Here is a 24,129-nt window from a genome sequence, read left to right as displayed (position 1 = left end):
AAACGAGAAAAATTGCTTATTTATTTAAATTTCTTATAAGTTACAGTTAAAAAACTAGATTATCATCCTCACAACTCCTCCCTCTAACAAAATTTTTGGTTTCCCTGAATAGATTTAATTTTGTTTACAGCAATAGATGATAATGACCGTTAATCATATAGCAAATATCACAATAATTTTAAGGTTATAACGACAATTATAGTTCAAAAAATTTGCACTAAAATTCACTAAAAAACAAAATCACTGAATAAACAACAGCTTATTTATTCAATTAGTGGAAGGCAAGCGGAGAAATAAAGCGAACTATTTTATTTATTAAAAAAAAACAGTAGAGCAGAACGTATGCTTAATTAGACGACAAATATGATTTCTCCGGTGAAGACCCCGATTATTTAATTCTGGACGCTGCAGTTGCTTCTGTTAGTATTGGAGCAATTCACAATAGTATTAAAAATGTATTTTGTGTTAGCAATGATCGTTCACACAAATGATCGTTGATTCCAGTAAATACATTTTTTTTATTATGTAGGGCAAGAAAAAAGCGAATTTTTACAAAGAAAAAAACAGTAGAAAGTTATTTTATTAATAATTTAATATTCATGCATTCTCTCGCATTCGTTTGGATGAAAATAGAGGGACGGCAACACTGTCTCACAGCTGTTCCAATTAGCAATTTCAAAATATTATTCATCTCTCTCGCACACACACTTTGAATAGCGGTAATACATAGTAAAAGGAGGAATGGTATTGTTTTATATTTGCAGAGAAAATTATGAATGCGGGAGTGTTTCTTTTCGTGGATAAATTCTTTTAGCGGGCGGCCCCAGTGCAATACCTGGCGAACTGAAAGTATTGTATGTAATAAGTTAGCATTAAAGAGTAATTGTGGGGAGGGAGTAAAAAGGTGTGGAGCAGAATCGAATGAGCGCCGAAAAGAACAGAGCAAAAATTTATACATTGGCGAAGACTTTTGCATTTTGCTTTTAAAACTCTTGCACTGGAAGAACAATAAAAATTGCACAAAGTGCATTCGGTAAATTGTGTAGAACAAGGAAGTTTAATCGTTGAATTGTATGCGAACAAATCTTTATGAAAATACAAATAAAACGATTGGCATTTTGAGCAGATGAAATCTTCTATAGGCAAGCGGTACGAGAACTTAATCTAGTGTGCGTATGTGGAGAAAGTGGTGTTGGAGCGGGTGTACGTACCATTATTTTTGTGTGGTGTTAGTGTCAAAGTGTTTATTTTTGGATAAAATATAAATATAATAAAAAAAAAAATAAACGAACATGTCAAATACCAAAAGCATTAACTTAGCCTTGTTCGAGATTTAACTAGTAAGAGGGAAACGCAAGCCAACGAACTCATGAAGTGAATTGAACCAACAAATATCACAATCGAATTTTAGTGAATTTCATGAAATTTAAATAGGCATTTTTCTGAAATAAAAGGCTCTCCCAAGTGTGCAAAGAAGTAGTAAAGCTGCAATGGCAACAGAGAAGTTACGCATAACGTTAAATAATCCGGAAAAAGTATATTCTGCGGGCGAAACAATAAAAGGCGAAATATGTTTGAATCTAACCAAGCGCACAAAAATACGTGGTAAGTGCATGATTATAAAGTATTATTTATTTTAATTTATCTTGGTACACTTCTAAATCCTTATGTACATATGTATGTATGCATGTACATATATATTTTTAAATGGGTCTCAATACATTTTTGAACTAATTTCTTTGATTATTTTGCATTCCACATAGAACTACACACATGCATACATACATATGCACATGCATATGCATAAATTTCAACACATACGTTATCCAAACAAAAGAACTTTACTGCAATGGTCCAAGCTCTGTACGAAAACCTGAATCATCAGCATTTATATACCATTATGTATTTGACTCAGAGTTCTTTAAACATTTTTTTAAAGCTTCTTCTGTTTATCCGATGAGTGCATTGTATTTTCTGAGCTAAATTGCCTACTTACCAAGTGCAGCGATAATGGCTAGAAATTGTAAATTTTTGATCGTACAATTATTAAGTTTGTATTTTAATTTAGAACTAAACATGTAATGTTTTTGAACGTAATTTGTCTAAAACTACTCTGTTTGAATTTATAGTTACTACACATGCATACGCTTGTACTTTCGTAAATATATTTGTATATTTGTTAGATTCCTTATATTATTTGTTATTTTCTCATCAGAAATGTCATTCATAACTCTCCCTGCTTAGTGGGATTGTATACTTTTTGTTTTGATTTCACCGTGAATGTGCGCTGTGGCTAAGAAGAAGCATTCATCAGGTGTTTGTTTTTGTTGTTTTGTAATAGCCAACCAACACCCTACATATTTCGGGTATATAATATAGGTGCGCTTTGAACATTTCGTTCAAAAAAGGAAGTAAAAAATGTGGGTAATTTCTATATATATTTATTTTCTTCTGTATAAGCAATAATGTAGAGTTTAACGGCTATATAATAATCATTATGTAGCTTCAGTATTGGGTTTAGCATCCGTGGGATGCTAAACTAAAGTTTTCCCTCAGTATTAGCCAGCATTTCTTGAAATATTGACTATCGTTTAAAATTTAGATCTTCATAATGTGTAGATTGTCAGCTTAGCTGTGCCCTTATAACTATATTCACGTTAGTTCTCGATTCGACTACCAATAATGTATACTAGTTATTATTAGTTCAAAGTCTGAACCTTAGCAGAACCATAATTCACCATCCGCAGGTAGCATGCGATATACACGAACAAATGGAACACTCCGGTCTCGCGGTCTGGAATTTCAGATGGTAGAATGAACGAATATTTATCGTTTTAATACGACTCCATTAAATTTTTTTAAGTTAGAAAGACTCACATAAAAAACCAGAATATATTTAATCTTAATCTCAAATATACTAGTAGCACAAATCAATTCATCACACTACTCTAATTGTGTTGTTTTTTTACAACTGTTATATCAGTTTACGTCACGAATGTTTAGCTGAGTTAATAATAAATAATTTATACATGTTTTTGTACTTTACTTTATCTATGTATTCAATTGAAATTCTCTATTAATAAATAACCACGCATTATTTCAATGTTCATCTTTTGCTTTAGAAAATAATGAAAATAAATTGATTATAGATAACACAAATTGAGTAGCTACTTTCATGTATGTATATATATACATATTTATGAATAACTAATATATACACACCACTCATTTATTTAGAGAATTGTTAGATAGAGGACCAAATCCAATAATTTTCCGAAAATGGTATGAAAATACAAAATCTCTTGGCAAGTCTGAAGTTGGTCTTGGCTCAGCAACTTGGCAACTTTTTATATCCTGAGCAGGGTGTATTAAGTTTGCTAAGACGCTTGTAGCACGCATAAGTAAACGCCGGAGACCCTATATATTGTAGTATACCATAATTATAAATGATCAGCGTGACGAGCTGAGTTGATTTAGCTATGTTCGTCTGTCTGTATATAAGCGAAATAGTTCCTTAGTTTTTGAAGTATCAATTTGAAATTTTGCACACGTACTTTTCTTCCCAAGCAGCTGTTCAGGTCAGATCACTATAGCATATAATTGCCATTGAAACTGACCGATAAAAGATTGTTTACATTCAATTATTCAGGGGTGTTGTGAAGTCCAAGATTTGGTTAGTTGTCAGAATTTCAAACCAATTATGATTTTTAATGGTGTCACAGAATCTGATTGTATTTTTGTCTTTTCGAAGATACGCAAAACCAATATTTGAATCAGCTCAGTTGGGTAATGTGAAAAAACTTTGCAAATTAATAAATTTGGAAGCAGTTTTATTAAAGTTTACAATGAGCTGCAAACTTTTATCTTTTATTTTATTGAAAGAAGAAAGCAACTAAAATATTAAAAAAAATTATTTTTTAAGATCACTGTAATCCACTTGGATGTCCAAGGTAGTATTATCCCATGTGTAAGTGCGTCTAAAAGCTGATTATTTTTAACTAAACTAAAATTATATAATTATTCCTAGACCAATTTCTCTTATATAAAACAAAACAATGCTACCGGAAGAGGAAATTAAATTTATGCTGCTGTTATTTCCCCTATCACTGTTTCTAGTATGCTTATATGGCATCTGTTTTTTTTTTTATCTTTTTGCAGTTGCAATAATGAACGCAAAAGCCGGCGATATCAACTGTTTACATTATCCAACGCAAAAATTACTGAACTTTATACTTATGTACATATGCATATGTATTTATGTATGTATGTATACATTGCATAAACACATATATTGTTATTAGTATATATTATTGCATTAACTTTGTTATCACCTCTAAGCCTAATCGTATTTAAACCCAATCCAACTCAAATGTATAGCATTTGGTTATCAGAAAATCTACAAATTATTTATAATATGCTTTATATCTCTATATACTTGTGCGAAATAGCAACACTTAACACATATTGGAAGTTAGACGCGGTCATGATTTCTTGCAATGAACGCGAACGCAACAACTGAAGCCTTATCAGCGCCTAAGCTAAAATCATCAGGCAGATGTTATTAGAAATTTGCTTTCAACGCCTATTGTGGCTTTATTCAATAATATGTGCTTTAATATACGAGGGTGGTTTGATAAGTTTGGAAACAAAAATAAATCGCAAGGGGACTACGGTGGATGGGACAGTAATTCATAGTCACTGTGCAGCTGTAAGCCGGTGCAATGTCAGGGTAGAAGGGCACGTTTTTCTGCGCAAAAGGGGCCGTTTCGATTTGTCTCAATAATTCGGCCTAGTAGAGCCTTTGACCTTTTGCACTTCTCCAAGTAGACGCTGATCTTACCATATATAATCCTAAAAGCGGTGAAAGTCAACTTTCCGGCTGATAGCGCACTCTTTGCCTTCTTCGTAACAGCGTTTCGACTGATTCTTGGTCTCTGGTGTATATGTAATTTTGCGATAGTGTCGCTATCGTTCGGTGAGACTGGGTACTTATCGCTCCGCCTACGTAAATTAAATAGTGTAGTGTGACAGCTGTTAACAGCTGATAACTAGAAAATTAATTTCTTCAACAACCGTTATGTGCCAGTTAAAGCATGACAGATAATTATTCAAGCAAATAAAAATTTTTGCATATAAACATTTTTATTATATTTTTTAGAGCACAAGTACATTTCGTTCTTCAAATTATTGTTCTGTTAGCGTTCATAATTTCTAATCACACGAAAAACGTATACACATACTACAAAGTAGTTACAAAAAAATAGTATTAAACAAAAAAAAAACAAAAATCAATAATATTTCCAAAAATACCTATGTAAATATGTAAAGCTACACTAGTGATCGGCGCTTAAAGAGCAGCAAAAAACTAGTAATACATATATATATATATTGTACATACTTATATGTATGTATGTATTAATGAATGTATATATCGTTAATTAACGTTTACAATTATTGTTCTTGGTTCCAACACGTTTTTAAGTAAAGTGGCTTTTGTGCATCCCCACAAGCACACAACTACAATACTCGCATAAACATATCCTTAACATTTTTTGTAACGTCTCACAGCCTTAAACCCTCTTTGCAACTGCTGACTTCGTCTTCTCCAATAGGAATTTCTCCACCTGCGGCCATATTTCAGCGGTAGTGCGTCCCTTAAAGTTAGTGATCAGTTCTTGTTTCTGATAATAGTCAAACACTGGCCGCAACATCTCCTCGTAAACTTGCAAACGACGCGCTACCACATCGGGTTTATCGTCGTCCCGTTGCACCAAATTCTCGCCGGTCACATCGTCTTTACCCGGCACTTTGGGATCATTGAAGCCCACATTATAAACACGTCCGGATGGCAAATGAATCCAACGTCCCTTTACACGTTCTATGATCACATCGTGTGGCACTTCTAAATTAATAACCGCATGTAACGGTTCACTTGCGCTCAAACGTTCAGCTTGCGCCAGCGTACGTGGAAAGCCATCGAGCATCCACGATTTGTTGCCCACCTCGGTAATGCGACTGAGCACACATTTCATGACAATATCATCTGGCACCAGTTTGCCCTCATCCATGAATTTTTTCGCCTTCTTACCCAGCTCGGTATTGTGCAACACATTCAGTCGCAACATGTCGCCAGGTGAAATGTGTACGAAACCGAATTTATCAACAATACGTTTCGAAATAGTACCTTTACCTGAGGCAGGCGCACCCAGCATCACCATACGGAAGACTTTAGTTAGCATATTAGATTTGTGCTTGCTGTTAATATTTTATTGGATTAAGTTGTGCGTGTCCACGCAAATAGCCGGTCCAAATGGTAATGTGTTTGGATTGTCGCACCGTGAGCAACTGAAAGTGAAGTGAAAATACGAAAGTAATCATAACTGATAAGCATTGGGCAAAAATATATTCTATGCTTATTTTTATGTTTGTAAGTGTGCAGATTCATACTCTTGTGTGTTCTAACACATTTGAATGATTTGAGCAGCGCTAAGTGGGTTGAACGGGCGCACACATATTTTATATTCATATATATGGACACTTGTATGTACACGTTTTGTCGTAAACCTAATTATTTATTTGTTTATGAATTTTTCCTACTTAGTTATAAACTAATAGGAAAAGTCAATTGTAGGTTAAAAAAATATCTTCTATCTTCAGATTTTACTTTCTTTCATAGATAAAAAACATGCTTAATAGAGTGAGAAAAGGTTGTAAAAATTCAGCAGCCACGCGCATTCGTTTTCGCACAGTGTGTTGTGACAAACTCCATAGATGAAAGTCCTTAAAATAGTAAGCAGGCTTCGCTACATCGCCGGCTGCATGGTTGCGATCTCTGCTTTCGTTTAATATCACAAATAGGTCTTTACGCCTAAAAAAATCCCAAAAACCAGTTTATAAATTAGTTTTTATCTAATTTAATTTTTATCCCAACATCGGGATTAAAAAATGAAAATCTAAGTTTTAATCGTAACGTCGGCATTAATTTTTATTCCTTAATTTTCGATGTTGATACATACATATATTTGTGAAAATACTCCGAAGTTTTCGGAGCGTATTTGTAAGCATTTTTTAGCTTGGTGTAATCAACCGCCAAAACTTTAAACACGTTTTTGACTAAACGCTGTTTTCCGAGTCGGTGCGGAAATGGCTGGATCGATCGACTTGAAATTTTTACACGAGTTTCTTAAATACTATATTTGTCAGGTAATGAAATATTTATTTCGATGAGCTCGTTGCCGCTACACCCGTATTTGACGACAGAAACTAATTTTTGAGTAACTTTCATGTTTTGCATCCAAATCCGATAATGCAATTTGCTGTACTCATGCAAATCAGGACATATATCCTGTGTGTGATATTTCAAGGCCCTAGTTTAATGCGTAGCTCTTGATATTATTTTTACTAATTTTCGGAGGGAAGATGATTTGTTATAAAAGAACATGCAACGTAGTTAGCAAAAACCTATATAAGAAACTTTTAATCTAAAAATTAGTTTTAATTTGAGCAAAAAAACAAAAATCAATATCACAAAGAATCATTATTTATGATTTTTTTTTGTTTTGCTCAAAAATAATAATTATATATGATTTTTTATTTTTTTCTCAATTATGATATATTATAATATTTATCAAAATTAATCGTTATCGGTGAAGGAAATTATAAAAATACGAATTAAAACAATCATCACCGAAATGCTGAGATCGTCGAAAAAGGATTAACGTGTCATTATCCGTTTTTTTTTTGTATGTCGATTGTAAGTAATTGAATTTTTCATTAAAAAATCGCAACAATAATCATTATTTGCGGTCTCTGTTTTTTTTTTACAACAAACGCCTTTTTATAAAAAATTATCACAAAAAAGAACGCGTTTTTTCTGACTTGCATTTGACCTCTTAATAAAATACCAAATTCTAACACACTAGTTGTTCAATTTCACCACACTGTAAATTTTTATTGTTTACTTGTCAAGCTTTGCTGTCACTCTTATCATTTTTATTTTATTTTTGTAATCAACGCGTTTTGAATGCATTTTAGGCGTTTGTGATAAAAAGAACTATTTAGATATTGTCCATAAGTTAAAGTTTAACACAGGTATACAAGTTCAGTACATCAAAGAGTACCTATATAATTTAAAATGATTGTATCAAACATAATTTAATAAAAACAAGAACAAAGATTAACTTCGATTGCAAAGCTATTCTTCACAAATATAAAAGATTCCATACAAGAACTTGATTCCGATTCTTCAGTTTATATGGCAGCTATACGCTATAGTGGTCCAATATCGGCGGTTTTGACAAATGAGCAGCTTCTTAGGGAAAAAATTTCAGATCGATAACTCAAAATCTGCAGGATTAGTACGCGTATACCATATACAGACAGACAGACATGTCTAAATCGATTCAGTTCGTAACGCTGATCATTTATATATGTATGTATATACTTTATAGGGTCTTCTACGTTTCCTTCGAAATGTTGCAAAACTTTGTAGCAAACTTAATATACCCTGTTCAGGGTATTAGATTGCGCACATACAACAAATTGTGTTCAGCCGCTAGAAAATAGAATAGTATTCAAAACGCGTATCTGCATAAATTATAAACTAAATTGACGCTGAGACCGCACACGTTCGCTTGCTCAAAGTCCAAATCGCTTTATATAAACAAGTTCAGCCTGAACTGGAAGCATCTACAACGGCAAAAGTACTATAACTAGAACCAGAGCCATAGTCAACAGCCACTGGTCGTACTTTTTAGCAGTAGTGGGAAACGTGTGCACTAAAAGTTTATAAGCGCCATTGCGCATTCAATATCAATTTATATTAATAGTTCGTAATTGGCATACGTTCTTTCACGTAATTAAATTATTATATTTATGTTTATAACGTTCACACTGTGCAAATTTGTATGCAAGCAAGGAAATATTGTGATTCGCTTCTACACACTGCACTTATATAAATTTCGCAATTATTCACAATTTTTCTTGTTTAGTTGTTGCACTTTCGACAGACACATACGAATTGTTCTTGGGTTTCATAATCTTGCAGAATACAAATATTTCCCTAGTTGTCCACGATTTCTGCAAATCGAAAGCTCTGCTCGTCTTGCATTTCATACAAAGTAATTACAGCTATTGTTTGCTTATCGACTTCACAATTACATATTTACATACTTATATAAACACAAAAATATATTCACACTAAATTACTTTAGCTATACGCTCCGACGTTCCTACGCTCCTGCCACTTTTGTTGTACAAATCCTTTCTGCACGCCTTAATTTCTCGCCAACTAATTTTTCCAATAAGCGCTCTTGTCGATTTGCTTCCTCGCACATCCAGCGGCCGGCCATTGACTGATTATAGCGTTCTAGGCAGCCATGCAATTGAGTTGCGCTATTTAGTAAGAAATTTGGCATTTGTCAATAAATGTGTTCGTATGTGCACACGTTAGTTTGTTGCTTGTCGCCCACATTATTGGGGCTTGGTGGCTCTCTGTTGACATTGTTATTGTGCTTTGATAACTTGTGTTTACTCGCAAATGCGTAGATGCCTCTCTTCGTAAACTTTCTACACTCCCTTCCAGGTGTTTATTGTGAACCACACAGTTGGTCAGTATTTAGCTTTGGATGAGGTTTTTTTTTATTAGCAGAGCTCATAGGGCGAATGAAATGGTATTTGCTTATCTTTATATTTTTTAAATATGCGTAAAACTTTATGCTATGTTCAGTTTTCTTAAGAAAAATTTCATTTCATCATAGTATCCTAATAGATAGTTGGTGCAATGGACGACTTCCGCTTGGAGCACAACTGTCAAATATTGACATTGAATAAAGGCTGATTATACAAAAAATATTTGTTAAATATTTTATTTAACAAATATTTTTAACTTCGTTTTACATAAATCATTGTACGATTACATGCAGCCATCGTGTTTTTATTATTGGCATTACTTTCGTCAAATAACCGGTTGTCTTTGGATTTTGGCTCTGAATGCCCAAGAAGCTGTTCATAGGGGCACTACAGCACATATCTTCACGGAATTTGGTAAGAATTATTATCCACGGAGCGGCATAATCTCTGAAGAAATTGTTCAGATCGGACCACTATAACTTATAGTTGTCATGCAAACTAACCGATCAAAATCAAGTTCTTTTGTATTTGTGAAAGGTATTATAGCTTCGATGCAACAGAAGTTAACGTTTTTCAGATTGAAATGCATCAAAAACAAAAAATATTTATTTATGAAATTGGCACGCTTTAGAACTAATTAGCTAATGGTTGAGATTAGTTAGCACATATGTATGTAGGAATGAGTGTGGCAATTTTAGCACATTTATGCTATTTTTGCTGCTTGGGAAAACAAATTTGAATAGAAAATGAATAATGTATCGAAAATTGAATTTAATTTGTTGTATAAATAGTAACTATTGCACATTGTGGTATTAAAAATTCTGCTCAATATTTTTATTTGTGAACTATTGTATAAATATATATATACCAGGTGCACCGGTATGAAATGAAATGCACCATTTTTATTTGCGAAAATGAAATACTAATTTTGCATGGGAAAGTGAAGAAAATTTATTCAAAATATTGACCATTGTTTTTTTTTAACATTTTGACCACCTTGCTGGCAATTTGTGGATACCATGCCAACAGAAATGTACTTCTTATGAAGCAAACCAATCAGACACCGAATTTTCGTCTTCTGCGTAGGAATCGAAGTGCTGCTTAGCTAATGCCTGTCACATCGATGAAAGCAAATGGTAATCAGAAGGTGCCAGGTCTGGTGAATACGGCATGTGGGGTAGCAGCTCCCAGCCAACTACTTTGATTGTAATCTGAACCGATTTTGCTTCGTGTGCAGGTGCATTATCGTGTTACAAAATTACTTTGCCATGTCTTTTGGCCCATTCTGCGCGTTTATCGATCAATGCATGGTTTAAATTGATCATTTGTCGTCTGTAACGATTAGTTTTAACAGTTTCATCAGATTTTAGAAGTTTTTGACATACCACACGCTTCTAATCCTACCAAACACAGAGCATTGCCTTACCGAATCGATCTGTTTTTGCAGTCGATGTTGATGGTTGTCCCGGATTACTCCAAATTTTATCCGTTTAGGTTTATTAAAATATATCAATTTTTCATCGCCAGTAACAATTCGTTGCAAAACTGAGTTTCTTTCGTGTCTTTGAAGCAAAATTTCACAAGTGTTTTTTCGGTTTTTCATTTTCTTTCATGCTATGCATGTGGCACCCATTAGCCACACTTTTGGATCTTTCTCATAGCTTTCAAACGGACTGAAATTATTTACAACACTTAACATGGTTGTCATTTGCTTTTGACTCAAAGTAACATCTTCATCCAATATTGCATGCAGTTCGGCGTCTTCAAACTTGTTTGGTGGTCTTCCACGTTCTTAATTTTTTACATCAAAATCGTTATCTCTGAACCGTTGAAACTATCTTTTGCATGTTGCTTCTGTTAGAGCATGATCACCATTTGCCTCGACAAGCATTCGATGCGACTTTGCAGCACTTTTCTTCAAAACTTCATCCTTGACTGTAAGGTTATTCAATATGTTTAACTGATGTTGATGACCAAACCGAAAAAAATTAAGGCTCGTTCACAACACATGTTCCCTACCAACACATTTGTATCTTAATGCTCACATATACCTGGTATATAAGGTGCGCGTCAAATTATTATTCAGGGGCGTTGTATAATCTGATAATTGTCGGAATCAGCATTGAAACCGATAAAAAAAAAAAATGTAGGTGTCATGAATTAAGATATTATTGGTTTGACGTTCGAAACAAAAATGGTAGCGGTTTTAGGTATCGCGGAAATTAATTTGATCGGTTTTGTTATCAGAAACAAAGCAAGAGGATAGTCGTTGACAGATTTAAAATGTAAGTTAAAAAATTAATTTAAATTATTTTTACGACTTAATTTATCTTTATTTCTATAGGGGAAAATATAGTATTAAAAAACAAAATGTCATAATCAGATATTTTAAAAGGATTAACGAAATTTAATGCGTCTTTATTCAGTCGTCTTTTGCGACTTTTTTCAAATGCGTCTTTATTCAGTCGATAATGTGATATAAATCTGTAAAGTAAGCATGTATACAAACATACAAGCAAATGCAAGCCAAATTTCACATGCGATTCCCCTGGTGCATCAAGTGGATTACTGTGATCTTTTAATATCTTCTTTCTTTTAATTTTTTCGTTAATTTTTTCTTCCAATAAAATAAAAGCTAAACTAGCGGAACTCATTGTAAACTTTAGACGACCTAATTCAGTATTTCAAATTTATCAAACGCTTCCAAATTTGTTCATTTGCAAGTTTTATCACAAAAGTAAACATCTAATTCGAATATTGGGTTTGCATATGTTCGAAAAGATGTAAATCCAATCAGATTCTGTGAGACCATTGAAAATCAGAATTGGTTTGCAATTTTGACAACTACGCAAATCTGTTTTGGAATCTGCAACACCCCTGATTATATTAAATTCCCATATGGTCTATATGGTTAGACAAGAAATTACTTGAATTTCGAGTGCGTTGCGATTAGAATGAATAGGAGCAAACTCTCGAATACATATGTATGTCCAAAGGCGAACAAATGTTGTTGCTGTTTAAAGTACGAGTTAGAGTGGAGGGCACAATAGATCACAGGTCGAAATGCAAACCACGCTTTTGTTCTAATTTAATCTTAATGAAGCATTTATTCGTATCTTTCCATTTTTGGAGGATCCAAATTCATAATTTTTGGGCTTCTTTACAGCAATTAGGAAATACAAACTAGCATTTAAATGATACGCCATAATTTTTTTGATATTTATAGTTATTTATACTTTATTTTATTCCGCTTTATGTAAATTCCACAATACTTTTTATGATGAATTATGTATAAAATAAGAGGAAAGGAACGCGGGAGAACATTAAGCTAATTGTATGATAGGAAACTACGAACATGCATTTTAAATATGCTTTATGTATTTATGTATGTATTTATATATATATATATATATATATATATATCTTTATTAAGCGCTACATTTATATTATAAGACTTGCTTAAAACTGTCCTGCTGTGGGCTTTTTTAATATGTCCTTATCCCGTTGTATGATTTCCTGCTTTCGCTCCTTTTGTGCCTTATTGATAATTTCGTCAATTTCCTCTATTGAAGGGCCATCATCTACTTTAATTGTTTCACTTCCTTCTTCATATTTGTCGTGTAGCCAACGTCCATTCGAATCTCGTTCTTCGACAGCATCTTCACGTCGCCATACACGATTTCCAAACGCACCACCGCGTGCTGCTCCTCTTCCGCCACGCCTTGGCCATGACTTACCTGGCTTGGAGTTAACATGATGCGGTGGTGATGGTCTAACATCTCTACTAACGGTACGCTCATAATCACGTCTACCGCAAGGAGATTCACGCCGGCTACGCACCGTACGCGAACGAGATCGTGTGCGACCTGGAGTACGAGAACGAGAACGGCGATAAGGTGACCACGAGCGTGATGAGCGTCTGCTACGTGAAACACGGCGGCGCCCACCAGCGTACGTAATGGAATTTGAACGTGAACGTCGACGATTCCAACGACCACCCGAACGTGAACGGTAGCGACTGCGACTAAGACTACGGCTGCGACTTCGGGTGTATCGAGGACGTTCTCGTGATCGTGTACGTGAATGTGAACGGGAACGAGATGAAGGACTTCGCTGTGCCAATGGTGTAGCGACGCGTAGCAATCCAAATTTATCAACTTTAACGGGCCGTTTGATTTGAAATGAAAATTTCGTGCGCTCGTTAGATGAAGCTGCTGCAGCAGCGGCGGCGGCCGAAGTACTTGGATAGGATGCATAATACGATGAAGAAGCGGAATAGTTGGATGTTGAGTGTTTTGGTAAACGCATTGAAGGTGCACGCGGCGGCGTTTCAGAACGTTTGCGTTCCGTCATGCCAGCTTCTATGGATTGCACTAACTCGTGCTGACGTTTTTTAATATCGGCGATAGTTTTTTCATACTTTTGCAAATTTTCAGTGAGTTTATTTTCGATGTTCATGCTGCTGATTGCTCTGGTTTTTGATTTCACAATAGATAATTAAATGACTCGGAAAATAAAATAGAATGAAACTTACTTGTAAGCTTCCTGGAAATTAATCTTACTCAAAATATTGGCAGCATTTTTTTCTTTGCGACTAACTTTTTTCGTCTTTTTACTCTTTTTCTTTTTTATTTTCTTTTTTTCCTTCTTGTGTTTCGATGCTTCCTGCAATAATTTCCGCACACGTGAGCCGGTGTCGTCGTCATCCAGCTGAAAATATGAATGCCATTATTAAAAGGCGTTACGATTGTTGACGAAATGTGTTGCCTTACCCGAAATTCATTAATATGCGTTGTGTCGGCTGGCATGGAGTCAGGCGGCACATTATATGCTGTCATGTAAAATGGTTGATTCAGTTGTTTCTTGGACTCCTCCTCCTTTTGTAGGCTGGCCACATGCAAAGCCATGCGCTTACTTAGCGGTGACAATGAACCATCCTTTCCAATATCCTCGTTATCTGAAATGTGAGCGCAGCGGAAGTATTTTTAAACAATTGCTAAATGCTTTTTTTTCTGTTCAACACATTATTGCCCTTTAGAATATATCCAAAACTATTTCAACATTAAATAACCGGCTAAATAAAAGAGAAATAAAAAAAAAACGGTTACTTAAATTTTGTTCAATTGATAATCTTACCTGTGTGCTCAGTTTCCGAACCGCTATCACTGGACGTTGAGTCATCGTCACTTGAAGAATTTGGTACTGAATTTTTTTCCTTTTCTAAAGTGTCTTCTTCTTCACCTTTACATACACAACAAACAAATCAAACACGCTTATACATAAATATTTTCCGAATTAGTAGAAAACTAAAAGTGATTTCGCTACCTTGCAGATGTGCTAAATTGTCAAAATATTGACTACCGGAACGCTGTTGTATTGCTTCAAGCGATAATCGCGCTTGCTCATGATTCGGTATAATATTTAAACAATCTTGGTATGCTTTAGTTGCATCTTTTATGCGATTTTCATCCTCATAGCGACGCCCAAGCGCCACCAGAGTCTCGCCCATATATTTACGCGCATTTACATGATAAGTATTAAGTTTAAGAGCTTTCTCGAAATCATCTACGGCTTTGAGAAATGAGCCCTTGTTGGCGTAAAGTGCACCACGCGCGACCAGGCCTTCTACATTGCGCGGATCAATGGTGAGGGCTTTGTTAAGACATTGAAAAGCTTCAACGTGATTTCCATTCTTGAAATGTTCAATGCCTTCGGCAACCGAGCTGGTTTATACGTTTGAGAATATTATTATTATATTTGTTTTGATTTGTATTAAATTTATAACGACAGGCTAAAATGAAAAGGAAAATATTAAATAATGTGCCCAACGAAAAGCACTCACCGAAAAGCCCATTTGCTTGCTTGTGTGCGGCGCAATTCCTTGGCATATTCGTCCCGCGGAAATGGATGTTTCAATGAAGTCATGAAAGTGTAGGTTTCATTCACATCTAAGCCATTGATTTCATAAAGCATATCATAGTTCGGATTCAAGAACTCCTTAGACTTAAGCATGTAATCCTCATATTTTTCCAACTTGTTCTCATCAATATTTCTTTAGTATTAATCGCAAAATTGCGAAAAAATCTTATTTAAAACTTAGTGTTCGTTTAGGTGAGAAGTTTAAGAGAAATAGCAGAATTTAAGGTTTACTCTGAAGCGAATTGTTTTTTTTTTTTGTAATTTCCAAACTTTTAGTCTTTTGTTCTATAATCTGCTGCTTCTTTTTTACTTCTAGTTATATATCATTCTTATTTGTACATACCGATAGTATTTTGGCAAATCTGCATACGTTATAACACCAAGTGTGATATTTTTATTTTTTTCATTCATACTTTCCAAAGTCAAGTAAATGCGTTCTGCATCTACAGATGTTTCCAATACTTCGCAACGAACATAATCGTTTTTATTGAAAACTCGCGGTTTATCATTGCTATCCAATTCGTTTTTTGTTAAATAAGCCTAGATATTGGAAAAAAGTATAAACAAGGAATTTATTTAGTGGAATATTTACATATATATACTAATGGAAGCGATTTACCTTGATTGGTAAGTCATTCAAGTAGCGTACCATAGGCTCGCCCATGCACAGTGTTTTGACCATGTTAGTGGTAAGTTTTGTTACCATGCAATATATAATATCGCCTGGGTTAATGTTTTTCAATATGCAACGACAACGTTTTTGCTTGTCCTTATTCCTATTGACGAAAAGTTCGTACGGTGGTAGCGAAGCTATATACTGTTCATCTATAATAGAAATTATAAAATGAGTCGTTTTATCAATTTTCAAAAACTCTAATAAATACACATATATGTATAAAAAAATGCATTTTTATATCCTGAACAGGGTATACTTAGTTTGTCACGAAGTTTTCAACATTCAGAAGGAAACGTCTGAGACCCTATACAAGGTATATATAAATGATGAGCATGATGTTCTGAGTCAATTTAGGTATATCTGTATATACTGTTTTGCTTACTTACTCTTTTTCACTATAGCTTATAGCTGCCATATGTACAAACTGATCGATCAAAATCCAGTCCTTGTATAGAAAACTTTTGTACTTGGAGATATATTCAGGAAATTTGGCACGAATTATTTCCCAAAGCAAGATCGGACTACTATAGCTTATAGCTGCCATAAAAACTGACCGATCAAAATCAAAATCAAACAATTTTTATACCCTAATATGCTAAATGTACCTGTGAAGGGTATTTTAACCTTCGGTACAACATAAGTTAATGTTTTTTCTTGCTTTAACTGCAAGATCTATACTTTGCTAGCAGTGTCTTCATAATTTAAATTGTTTCCACCAACTTATAGTGTTAACTTACTTTCAATAATTTTATTTGGCTCCACCTCCGCACTAGTCAGCTCCTTATCGTACAAATCTAGCGCTTTACGTGCAAAAAATTGATGCAGCTTTAAGCGCTTAGCACGATCTTGAAATGTAAAATATTTCTGCCTTTCCAGGTAGATGGTGTAGTCAGGATGAGCAGGTACACCGCACTGTTGTATGTCTCCGGCGCCGCGTTCGTCATCCCAAATCTTTTGCATTGGTTGACCGTGGAAACTCAAAGCACGCAAAATGTAATTCGTATTCATTTTGTATACACTATATTATAACGATTTTTCTTATAATCCAATATTGCACTTTAAACCAAACTTATTTCAAACAAGTAAAATTGACACAATTAAATTTGCACGAAACGAAAAAACGCGTTAAGGTTAATTTTGGTCCTCTTTAAGTACAAGTGTACATACAAAGAGTATCCATTAAATTAACATACATATATAAATACAGGTACCTGTAATATCAAATTAAATTTATAATAATACAATGATGTGCGCTTCTATAGTTCCTAATTGCTTAAATGATGGCGTTGAAAAATATCGTATAGTTAAATTTTGCAGTTTCCACTTTTGCATGCCCACTCCTTGTGGGCAATTGCTTTTACCTGTCCGGTATACACCACAATAAATTGAATTTACCGAATAACTTTTGGTGGATTCAAGTTTCTACTAAGCAGAATCTACTTACAAAACACCGAAAGTTTAGAAAATCTCAAATTCATTTACCACAAAAAATTGTGAGAAATATTTTTTTCGCTTGAAGGGGCTGTTGAGGCAAAATGACAGAGGCTTGTCCAGTGATGCGTCACAGTAGTGTGCTATTGTGAATGAAATTCGGAATCTGTGATTTAATGCGAACGAACAAAAAATGCATACGAACACTGTGCGGTTAGACTTTGTTCGTTCAGCGCTTAAATAGCTGTTACTATGATTGGTTAAATTTAATTTTTAAATGTAGAAACACACATATGTATGTACATGAATGCGTTTGCATATATTTAGATATATTTTAACTAACTGTTTAATTAGTTAATGTAATTTTATTTATAATATGCGACTACTTATTTTAACTAAAAAACTTTGATGTATATGTATTTTTTTCCAAATTAGTATTTTATTAAATAAAATTTGATATATTTATAAAAGTTAAATGAAGTTGTTATTGAAAGTATTTAACATAACTTTTTAGAGTTTTTTATCTTTTTTTTCACATGCGTTTAAATAGATATACATACATACCTATGTATGTACCATAGCTGTCATATACTTAAACTGATCGATAAAAATCCAGATAAAGATATTTTTACACCTTTTGACGCGTAAATAGATAGAAATGCGCCTGTGAAGGGTATTATAGCTTCGTTGCAGCCGAAGTTAACATTTTTTCTTGTTTTTATTTACTTTCAGCTATAAAAGTACAAATTACAGGAAAAGGCAAATGCAAATGGATTGAAATATTACGTAAAAATTCTAACAATGAATCAGCGCGAAGCCTCTTCTACTCTAGCAAAGAAATATACGCACACAATGAGCACACACTGCCCGTCTTCGAGCCGCGCGGCATTGAGTTGAATCCTGGTGAACATAATTTCGAATTTACTGTACCACTCGAATATAATCTACCATCTAGCTTTAAAGGTAGCTACGGGTCAATAAAGTATAAATTGCGTATAGTCATTCAAAGGCCATGGACTTTCGATGAACGTCACATTATACCGCTAACTGTGCTGAAGCATATGCCGCTGTCGCCGTGTTATCGTTCGAATCCCACTTCATTGGAAAAACAAATTACCAAAACGATTAGTCTATTTGGTACACGGCCCATAACAATGCTGGCATTGTTGCCGGAAGATTCAGCGGTGCGCGGTGAACCTTTGCGCATTTGTGTCACTGTCACCAATAACAGTACGACAAATGTGGAAAAGCTACGATTCAGTGTGCTACAGTATATCTGGTATTACAGTCATGTACCGTTACGTGTGCAAAAAATGGAATGTGTACCACTAGTCAATAAAGAGACAGGTGCAGTGCATAAGAAGAGTGAACGTTCCTTTGCGCATGAGCTAATGATACCGCCTACAACGCAACCGTCCGATGATGAACTAAGCGGGGTTATAAATATATCGTATGAATTACGCGTGGAAGCGGTGCTGCGTGGCTTTTTCAAGAATCTCGTACTTAATTTACCCTTTAAGATGTACTCGAGTGGCGCTAGCTCTGTGCTTAATAATCTATCTGGTGGTCCACCGAGACCGCCACCTCGATATGGAAATCGTAATAGTGTTAACATTGGTATGGTAACGAATGTCACAATGAATGGTGCAGGCAATCCATTTGAGAATAGCGCTACCCCATTAAGTATTGCAACCTATCCTTCACTTGATTCATCCATCGGCTCACCATCGCACTCCTCACAATATAGCGAATACAGTTCCTTACGTTCAGTTAATTCCGATTCTTCGGCGGCAAGTCCCGCTTTAGCGGGAGATATTTCATATGTATCTGGCACATCCTCCAACTCTTCTACGACGACATTAAGTCCCGCTTTGGCTGGAGATCTGTCATATGCATCTTGCGCATCGCCACAATTCAATAGTCCTTCGGCGCGTGCTAGTCTGCGCAGTTCAACGGTGCCCTATGTTATGTATCCGCCGAGTAGTAGTCCACTTATGATTAACTCTTATCCGCCAGCACAAGTGCCAACATATCCGTCACTATCGGAATCACCTGGTTATTCCTTGATGCGTTTAGCCGAAGATGTATTACCTCCACCACCCATAACACCGCCCTCAGGGTCAGTAGTGGGCGCACTGGCGCGCCAGGAATCCTCCACATCAGCCACAACGGCAGCAGCGCGTTCGTCATTTTTACATGGAATACAGCCGCCAGGAGCGCATGAACTGCGTAAGTACAGAGATAATATTTGTTGTTGTTTAAAGTAAAACAAATATTTATTGTATTTTATATTTCGCTCTGTGTGAGCAAATTTTCTTTATATATCATAACATAAAAATCGCTATGTTCGTTAATAATGCAACTTTTTTCCAGCACCATCTTATGAAGAACTCTTCGGCTCCGCCACTGCACCACCCGAAACACCGAAATGATACTGCGACTACTTCCAGATATAAAATACTTTAACTAATAATTCACTCAACACCACTACGGCGCCAAAAGTTACTAGACCCACCCAGGATTGAGTAGAGTATGGACTTGCAAGGCACTGCTCGTGTTCTAAATGAAGAATCATTAACATTTCACTAAATCTTAAAAAAAAAAAATTAGACTGGTTTATTCATTTTGGTCGCTATATTTATAGAAACACGAACATACTCGTATATATATATATATAAATATATATGTACATATGTATAGTACTCAGTGTTACCAAATTAGTTTCTACTTTGTTTATATAGAATATAAATAAATAAAAATTAATTTGTATGTACGATTTGATGCTAGCACTTAAGGCAAAGCCACGATAGTTTTAGGGCATATACCACTGACTAAGCAATGCTTTTTGCACAAAATTAAAGCGCGATAAAATTTCATTTTTTAGGGCTTGAAGCTTGATATCGTAGTATTTAGTCAGTAAGTTAACTATGCGACAAAAGTGTCCTGCATACTTACATAAATTATGCAATGTTTAATATAATTCTTAAAACCATTAAATATTATGTTAAAGGCAAATTTGATATTGATAAAAAACATGTTAAATTAAAATTAGAGTTAAAATTTAAAGCAAAATTGTTACAAATTATATGTGTACATTAAGGTTTCCGTTATTTCCAAAGTGGATTGTCATTTTGCAAACGCCCACTGAAGTTTCAGTTTTTGCTCTAAAAATAACGTTTCAACATAAACAAGCTTTTTATTTTCAATTTAAATCGTGCCTGCAACAACTGACCTGAGCATTCATACAAGTCATTTAAACATTTTACGTTGCTAATACGACATGGTATACTATATAATAACATACAGTACATTTGATGCATAACTTTAACTGTGTATAACTTTTAAAGGAATATTTTTATGAAATAGACGCGATTTAAATTGAAAATAAAGAGCTTGTTTACATTGGATGCGTTTTTTAGCGCCGTTTGCAAGAAAAAATAAACTAGATAAAATAACGGACACCACAAACTACATTGACATTGGAAAATGTAAGCCAGAAATAAACCACATTGATAAATAATAATAATTAGCTATTATTAAATAAAAATAATTAATTACTTTACTAAATATGTACTTTAAATAGCACAAATATGCAACCGGCGTGCACGAAAATAAAACGAAACTAAAATTCCTACGCAAAATCAAACTTAAATGTTAAGCCAATAAATATAACACTATATATATATATAACTATAAATAGACATTTTTTACAAAAAATACACAATTACATGCTTTTGCAGATATAAAAAATACGCTGCTAGCAAATTGCTTCGCTTTGAAAGTCGGAATTAATTTTATGTGAGCAAAAATATTACAACTAAACGCTTGCAACTAAAGTAAATATTTAACAGCGTTGTAAGAAAGTCAAATAGCCACTATAGTTGTACGACAAAAAACCTGTTAAGCAGAAAATTTCACACAGTTACACAATTACGCTCAAATGTGTATTTAATTATTAGAACATTATTGTGCTTAATTTTTGTTAAGAACAGGTTTTCTGCTATAAATACTACAAACGAATATTATCTTTTATATATACTTACGTATGTATGTACATATATATATGAAATTATTATATAATCAAAACAAAACGAAATCATTAAAATGTAATGTTTTAATTTGAAACTTTGTTTTGTTAAACTAATTACTATTAATATTTTTTTAGATTAAGTTGGCGCGAAAATATTGAACATTTTTTTATTTCTGTTTGTTTTTTGTGATAACATGACAATGAAAATTTTTCTGGTTGGAGCTGCCTTCCGCTGAATTTGTAAAAAAAATAACCGTATATTCATTTGGCTGATTTCTTGTTTGTAGCTTTTTTTTTACACACATTTTTATTCCTAAGGCAGCTTGATGCGGGCTCTTTGCCATTAGACTTAAATACAGCATTCAAAGGAAACTTACTCCACCCTCATGTACATACTTACATATGAACATACTTATAATATGCAAGTAAAGTGGCTTTTAATTTACGTTTTTAAGCTATTTTTTTACAATTCACACCTAATTACAATAAAAGCTGTGAACTAAAGTTTAATTTTCCCCATGAAGTAAAGCTTGAAAATCTTCATCAAATCATGTTCGGTTCATTGTCTTGCTAAAAGTTTGATGTCACTAAAATAAGTATAACATAAACATTTATACCAAAACAACAATAAAAACCAATTGGTTTCAGTAATACTAAGAAAATACCCTTCCAAAGTGTGTTCTACTTCATATTAAATGTCTAATTGTAGTGTTTTAGCAATACTACTCAAACTTTCTATTATTTCTTAGTGAAATTTATATATTTCTCCTGTTTAAGCATTTATAAAATATACTTAATCACATACGTATAACAAATGAGAGTATATGAAAGCAGAAACTTAACCTTAAACCATATAACTGCCGTTACTTCCAAATCTAACGCAATTATTTAGTTAAGCTTTGGCAATATAACAACATATTTGGGTCTTGCCGTTAAAAGAAAGCAATTTGAGTGCAAAAATTATAAAATTATGAAAACTGGTTTAAGAGATTTCTGTTTTTAACTGAAATTGCTGGTGAAAGCGGTTGTTAATATTGTAATGTTACAAAAATATTGATAATTGAAATAAAACTAAATTTAGTTTTACCTAAGTTATTTGTGTAAAAAACGAATAAAAATATTAAATATTTTTTTTTTGTATAAAATATTCGGTTTTGTGTATTTCCATTTAAATATTTGAAATTTTTATAATTTTTATTCGTATTTATTTGTAAAAATCGCATTTCAGAGCAGCAGATAGCTTTCTTCTGTACAAAAATACAAACATTAAATAATTAAAATTTCTAAAGATATTTAAAATATAACATATATTATATTTTATTTATATTATTATTTATTCCTATTAAAATTTTTCTTGCTGAATGAATTTTATATAAGTGTGTTTAAAATCTTTTTAAAGTACTGTTTATTTGCTTTATGGCCAGTGTAGCAAAGAAAAACTGCTTAAAAAAATTTAATAGCTTCCAACCAAAATAAGAATAAAATATAACAATAAACTTAATATAAAATATTACAATAAATACATAATAGTTACGAGTTTAACAAATAAAAATGAACTGTTTAGAAATAAAAAAATATATTAATGTTTAAACTCAGAAAAAAGTTCACAAATACAACACACATTTAAATTTAAAATTTGTATTGTTTATAAAAAATATTGTCACAATTAATAACAAAAAATAAATAAAATAATGAAATAAATAAACAATAGCTTAATATTTATTAATGAGCAACAATTAAATCTGATTGAAAACAATATAAACTAAAAATTCTAGTGATCTGTTTGTTTTTTTAATTGTAACATAAAATTATAATAATAAAAAGAAATAATAATAATTAAAAATCAATGAAAAATCCAAATATAATTTCTGTTAAATTTTTTTTATTTTAAAATTCTAACATATTTATAAAAAATTGCATAACCTTATATTTTAGTAACAACAAGTGAAGTCTAGTGTGAAGCATGACAAAAACCAGTTATTATTCCAAAAATATCAATGCCAGAATTTCGCCGAAAATTACTTTAAAATATGTAAAAACTTTTTTGCGTTAATTAAGAAAATATTGCTATGGTTGTGACTTCAAATGATTTCTATTAAAAACAAGTTAGTGGTTGAAACTTACCGAAAATAAAATAAAAAATTATTACGAATTTTATTTTTTTGTATCGAAAATGCGCCTACAACAACGCATTTACTACTATAAAACTGTAATTCTTAAAACGTTTGAAGCTCCAAAATCTGTTTGCAATAAATTGTAAATTTATAAAAAAAAATTCTAAATAACTTTTTACGCAAATAGAATTTAATATATTTTAATTTATACGAAATATCAAGCTAAGCGAACTATATGCGAATAGTTTAAAAATTTTGAAACTATATATTTTTGTGATTTTTTTTTATGTACAACGCACAATTTGCGGCATAAGTACTTTGTTTTTAAA

At 33.2% G+C, this 24,129-nt stretch overlaps 2 protein-coding genes across 12 annotated transcripts; one reads left to right on the top strand and one right to left on the bottom strand.

The window, feature by feature from the left end:
* The first annotated feature begins 709 nt into the window (after nucleotides 1–709).
* Nucleotides 710–23,530, top strand: Leash (leash). 3 transcript variants are annotated; one of them, XM_036378075.2, is made up of 4 exons: nucleotides 9,470–9,671; nucleotides 9,759–10,044; nucleotides 18,389–19,885; nucleotides 20,030–23,530. In XM_036378075.2, exons 2-4 carry the CDS (start codon nucleotides 9,918–9,920, stop codon nucleotides 20,086–20,088), a joined length of 1,683 nt encoding a protein of 560 aa, XP_036233968.1. In that variant the 5' UTR covers nucleotides 9,470–9,671; nucleotides 9,759–9,917; the 3' UTR covers nucleotides 20,089–23,530. The 3 variants fall into 3 exon arrangements, with proteins under 3 accessions (XP_014095600.1, XP_036233968.1, XP_069965787.1); XM_014240125.3 differs by lacking the exons at nucleotides 9,470–9,671; nucleotides 9,759–10,044 and adding an exon at nucleotides 710–1,605; XM_070109686.1 differs by having other exon boundaries at nucleotides 9,660–10,044.
* LOC106621319 (GTP:AMP phosphotransferase AK3, mitochondrial) lies at nucleotides 5,124–17,725 on the bottom strand. 9 transcript variants are annotated; one of them, XM_014240123.3, is made up of 10 exons: nucleotides 17,708–17,725; nucleotides 16,963–17,243; nucleotides 16,169–16,374; nucleotides 15,893–16,089; nucleotides 15,473–15,682; nucleotides 14,956–15,353; nucleotides 14,767–14,871; nucleotides 14,403–14,587; nucleotides 14,165–14,340; nucleotides 12,839–14,101 (listed from the first exon to the last, which is right to left on the bottom strand). In XM_014240123.3, exons 2-10 carry the CDS (start codon nucleotides 17,231–17,233, stop codon nucleotides 13,090–13,092), a joined length of 2,760 nt encoding a protein of 919 aa, XP_014095598.2. In that variant the 5' UTR covers nucleotides 17,234–17,243; nucleotides 17,708–17,725; the 3' UTR covers nucleotides 12,839–13,089. The 9 variants fall into 9 exon arrangements, with proteins under 9 accessions (XP_069965785.1, XP_014095601.2, XP_036233962.2 ...); XM_014240119.3 differs by having other exon boundaries at nucleotides 16,963–17,436; nucleotides 17,587–17,719; XM_014240120.3 differs by lacking the exon at nucleotides 17,708–17,725 and adding an exon at nucleotides 17,437–17,701.
* Nucleotides 23,531–24,129: the final 599 nt, after the last annotated feature.

The sequence above is a fragment of the Bactrocera oleae genome, chromosome 2 (assembly GCF_042242935.1).
Source record: "Bactrocera oleae isolate idBacOlea1 chromosome 2, idBacOlea1, whole genome shotgun sequence".
In the NCBI taxonomy this organism is placed as follows: Eukaryota; Metazoa; Arthropoda; class Insecta; order Diptera; family Tephritidae; genus Bactrocera; species Bactrocera oleae.
The sequence above is the reverse complement of the archived record's forward strand: the minus strand, read 5'-3'. Positions and strand labels throughout refer to the sequence as shown.

Bases quoted from the DNA above. Each gene is read 5' to 3' on its own strand.
- Leash (XM_036378075.2), top strand. From the start codon at position 9,918: ATGCAGCCATCGTGTTTTTATTATTGGCATTACTTTCGTCAAATAACC. The intron at 10,045-18,388 runs GTAAGAATTATT...ATTTACTTTCAG, and splicing joins ACATATCTTCACGGAATTTG to CTATAAAAGTACAAATTACA. The intron at 19,886-20,029 runs GTAAGTACAGAG...ACTTTTTTCCAG, and splicing joins GCCAGGAGCGCATGAACTGC to CACCATCTTATGAAGAACTC.
- LOC106621319 (XM_014240123.3), bottom strand. From the start codon at position 17,233: ATGAATACGAATTACATTTTGCGTGCTTTGAGTTTCCACGGTCAACCA. The intron at 15,683-15,892 runs GTATGTACAAAT...TTAATACTAAAG, and splicing joins GATTTGCCAAAATACTATCG to AAATATTGATGAGAACAAGT. The intron at 14,341-14,402 runs GTAAGGCAACAC...TCATATTTTCAG, and splicing joins CGCATATTAATGAATTTCGG to CTGGATGACGACGACACCGG.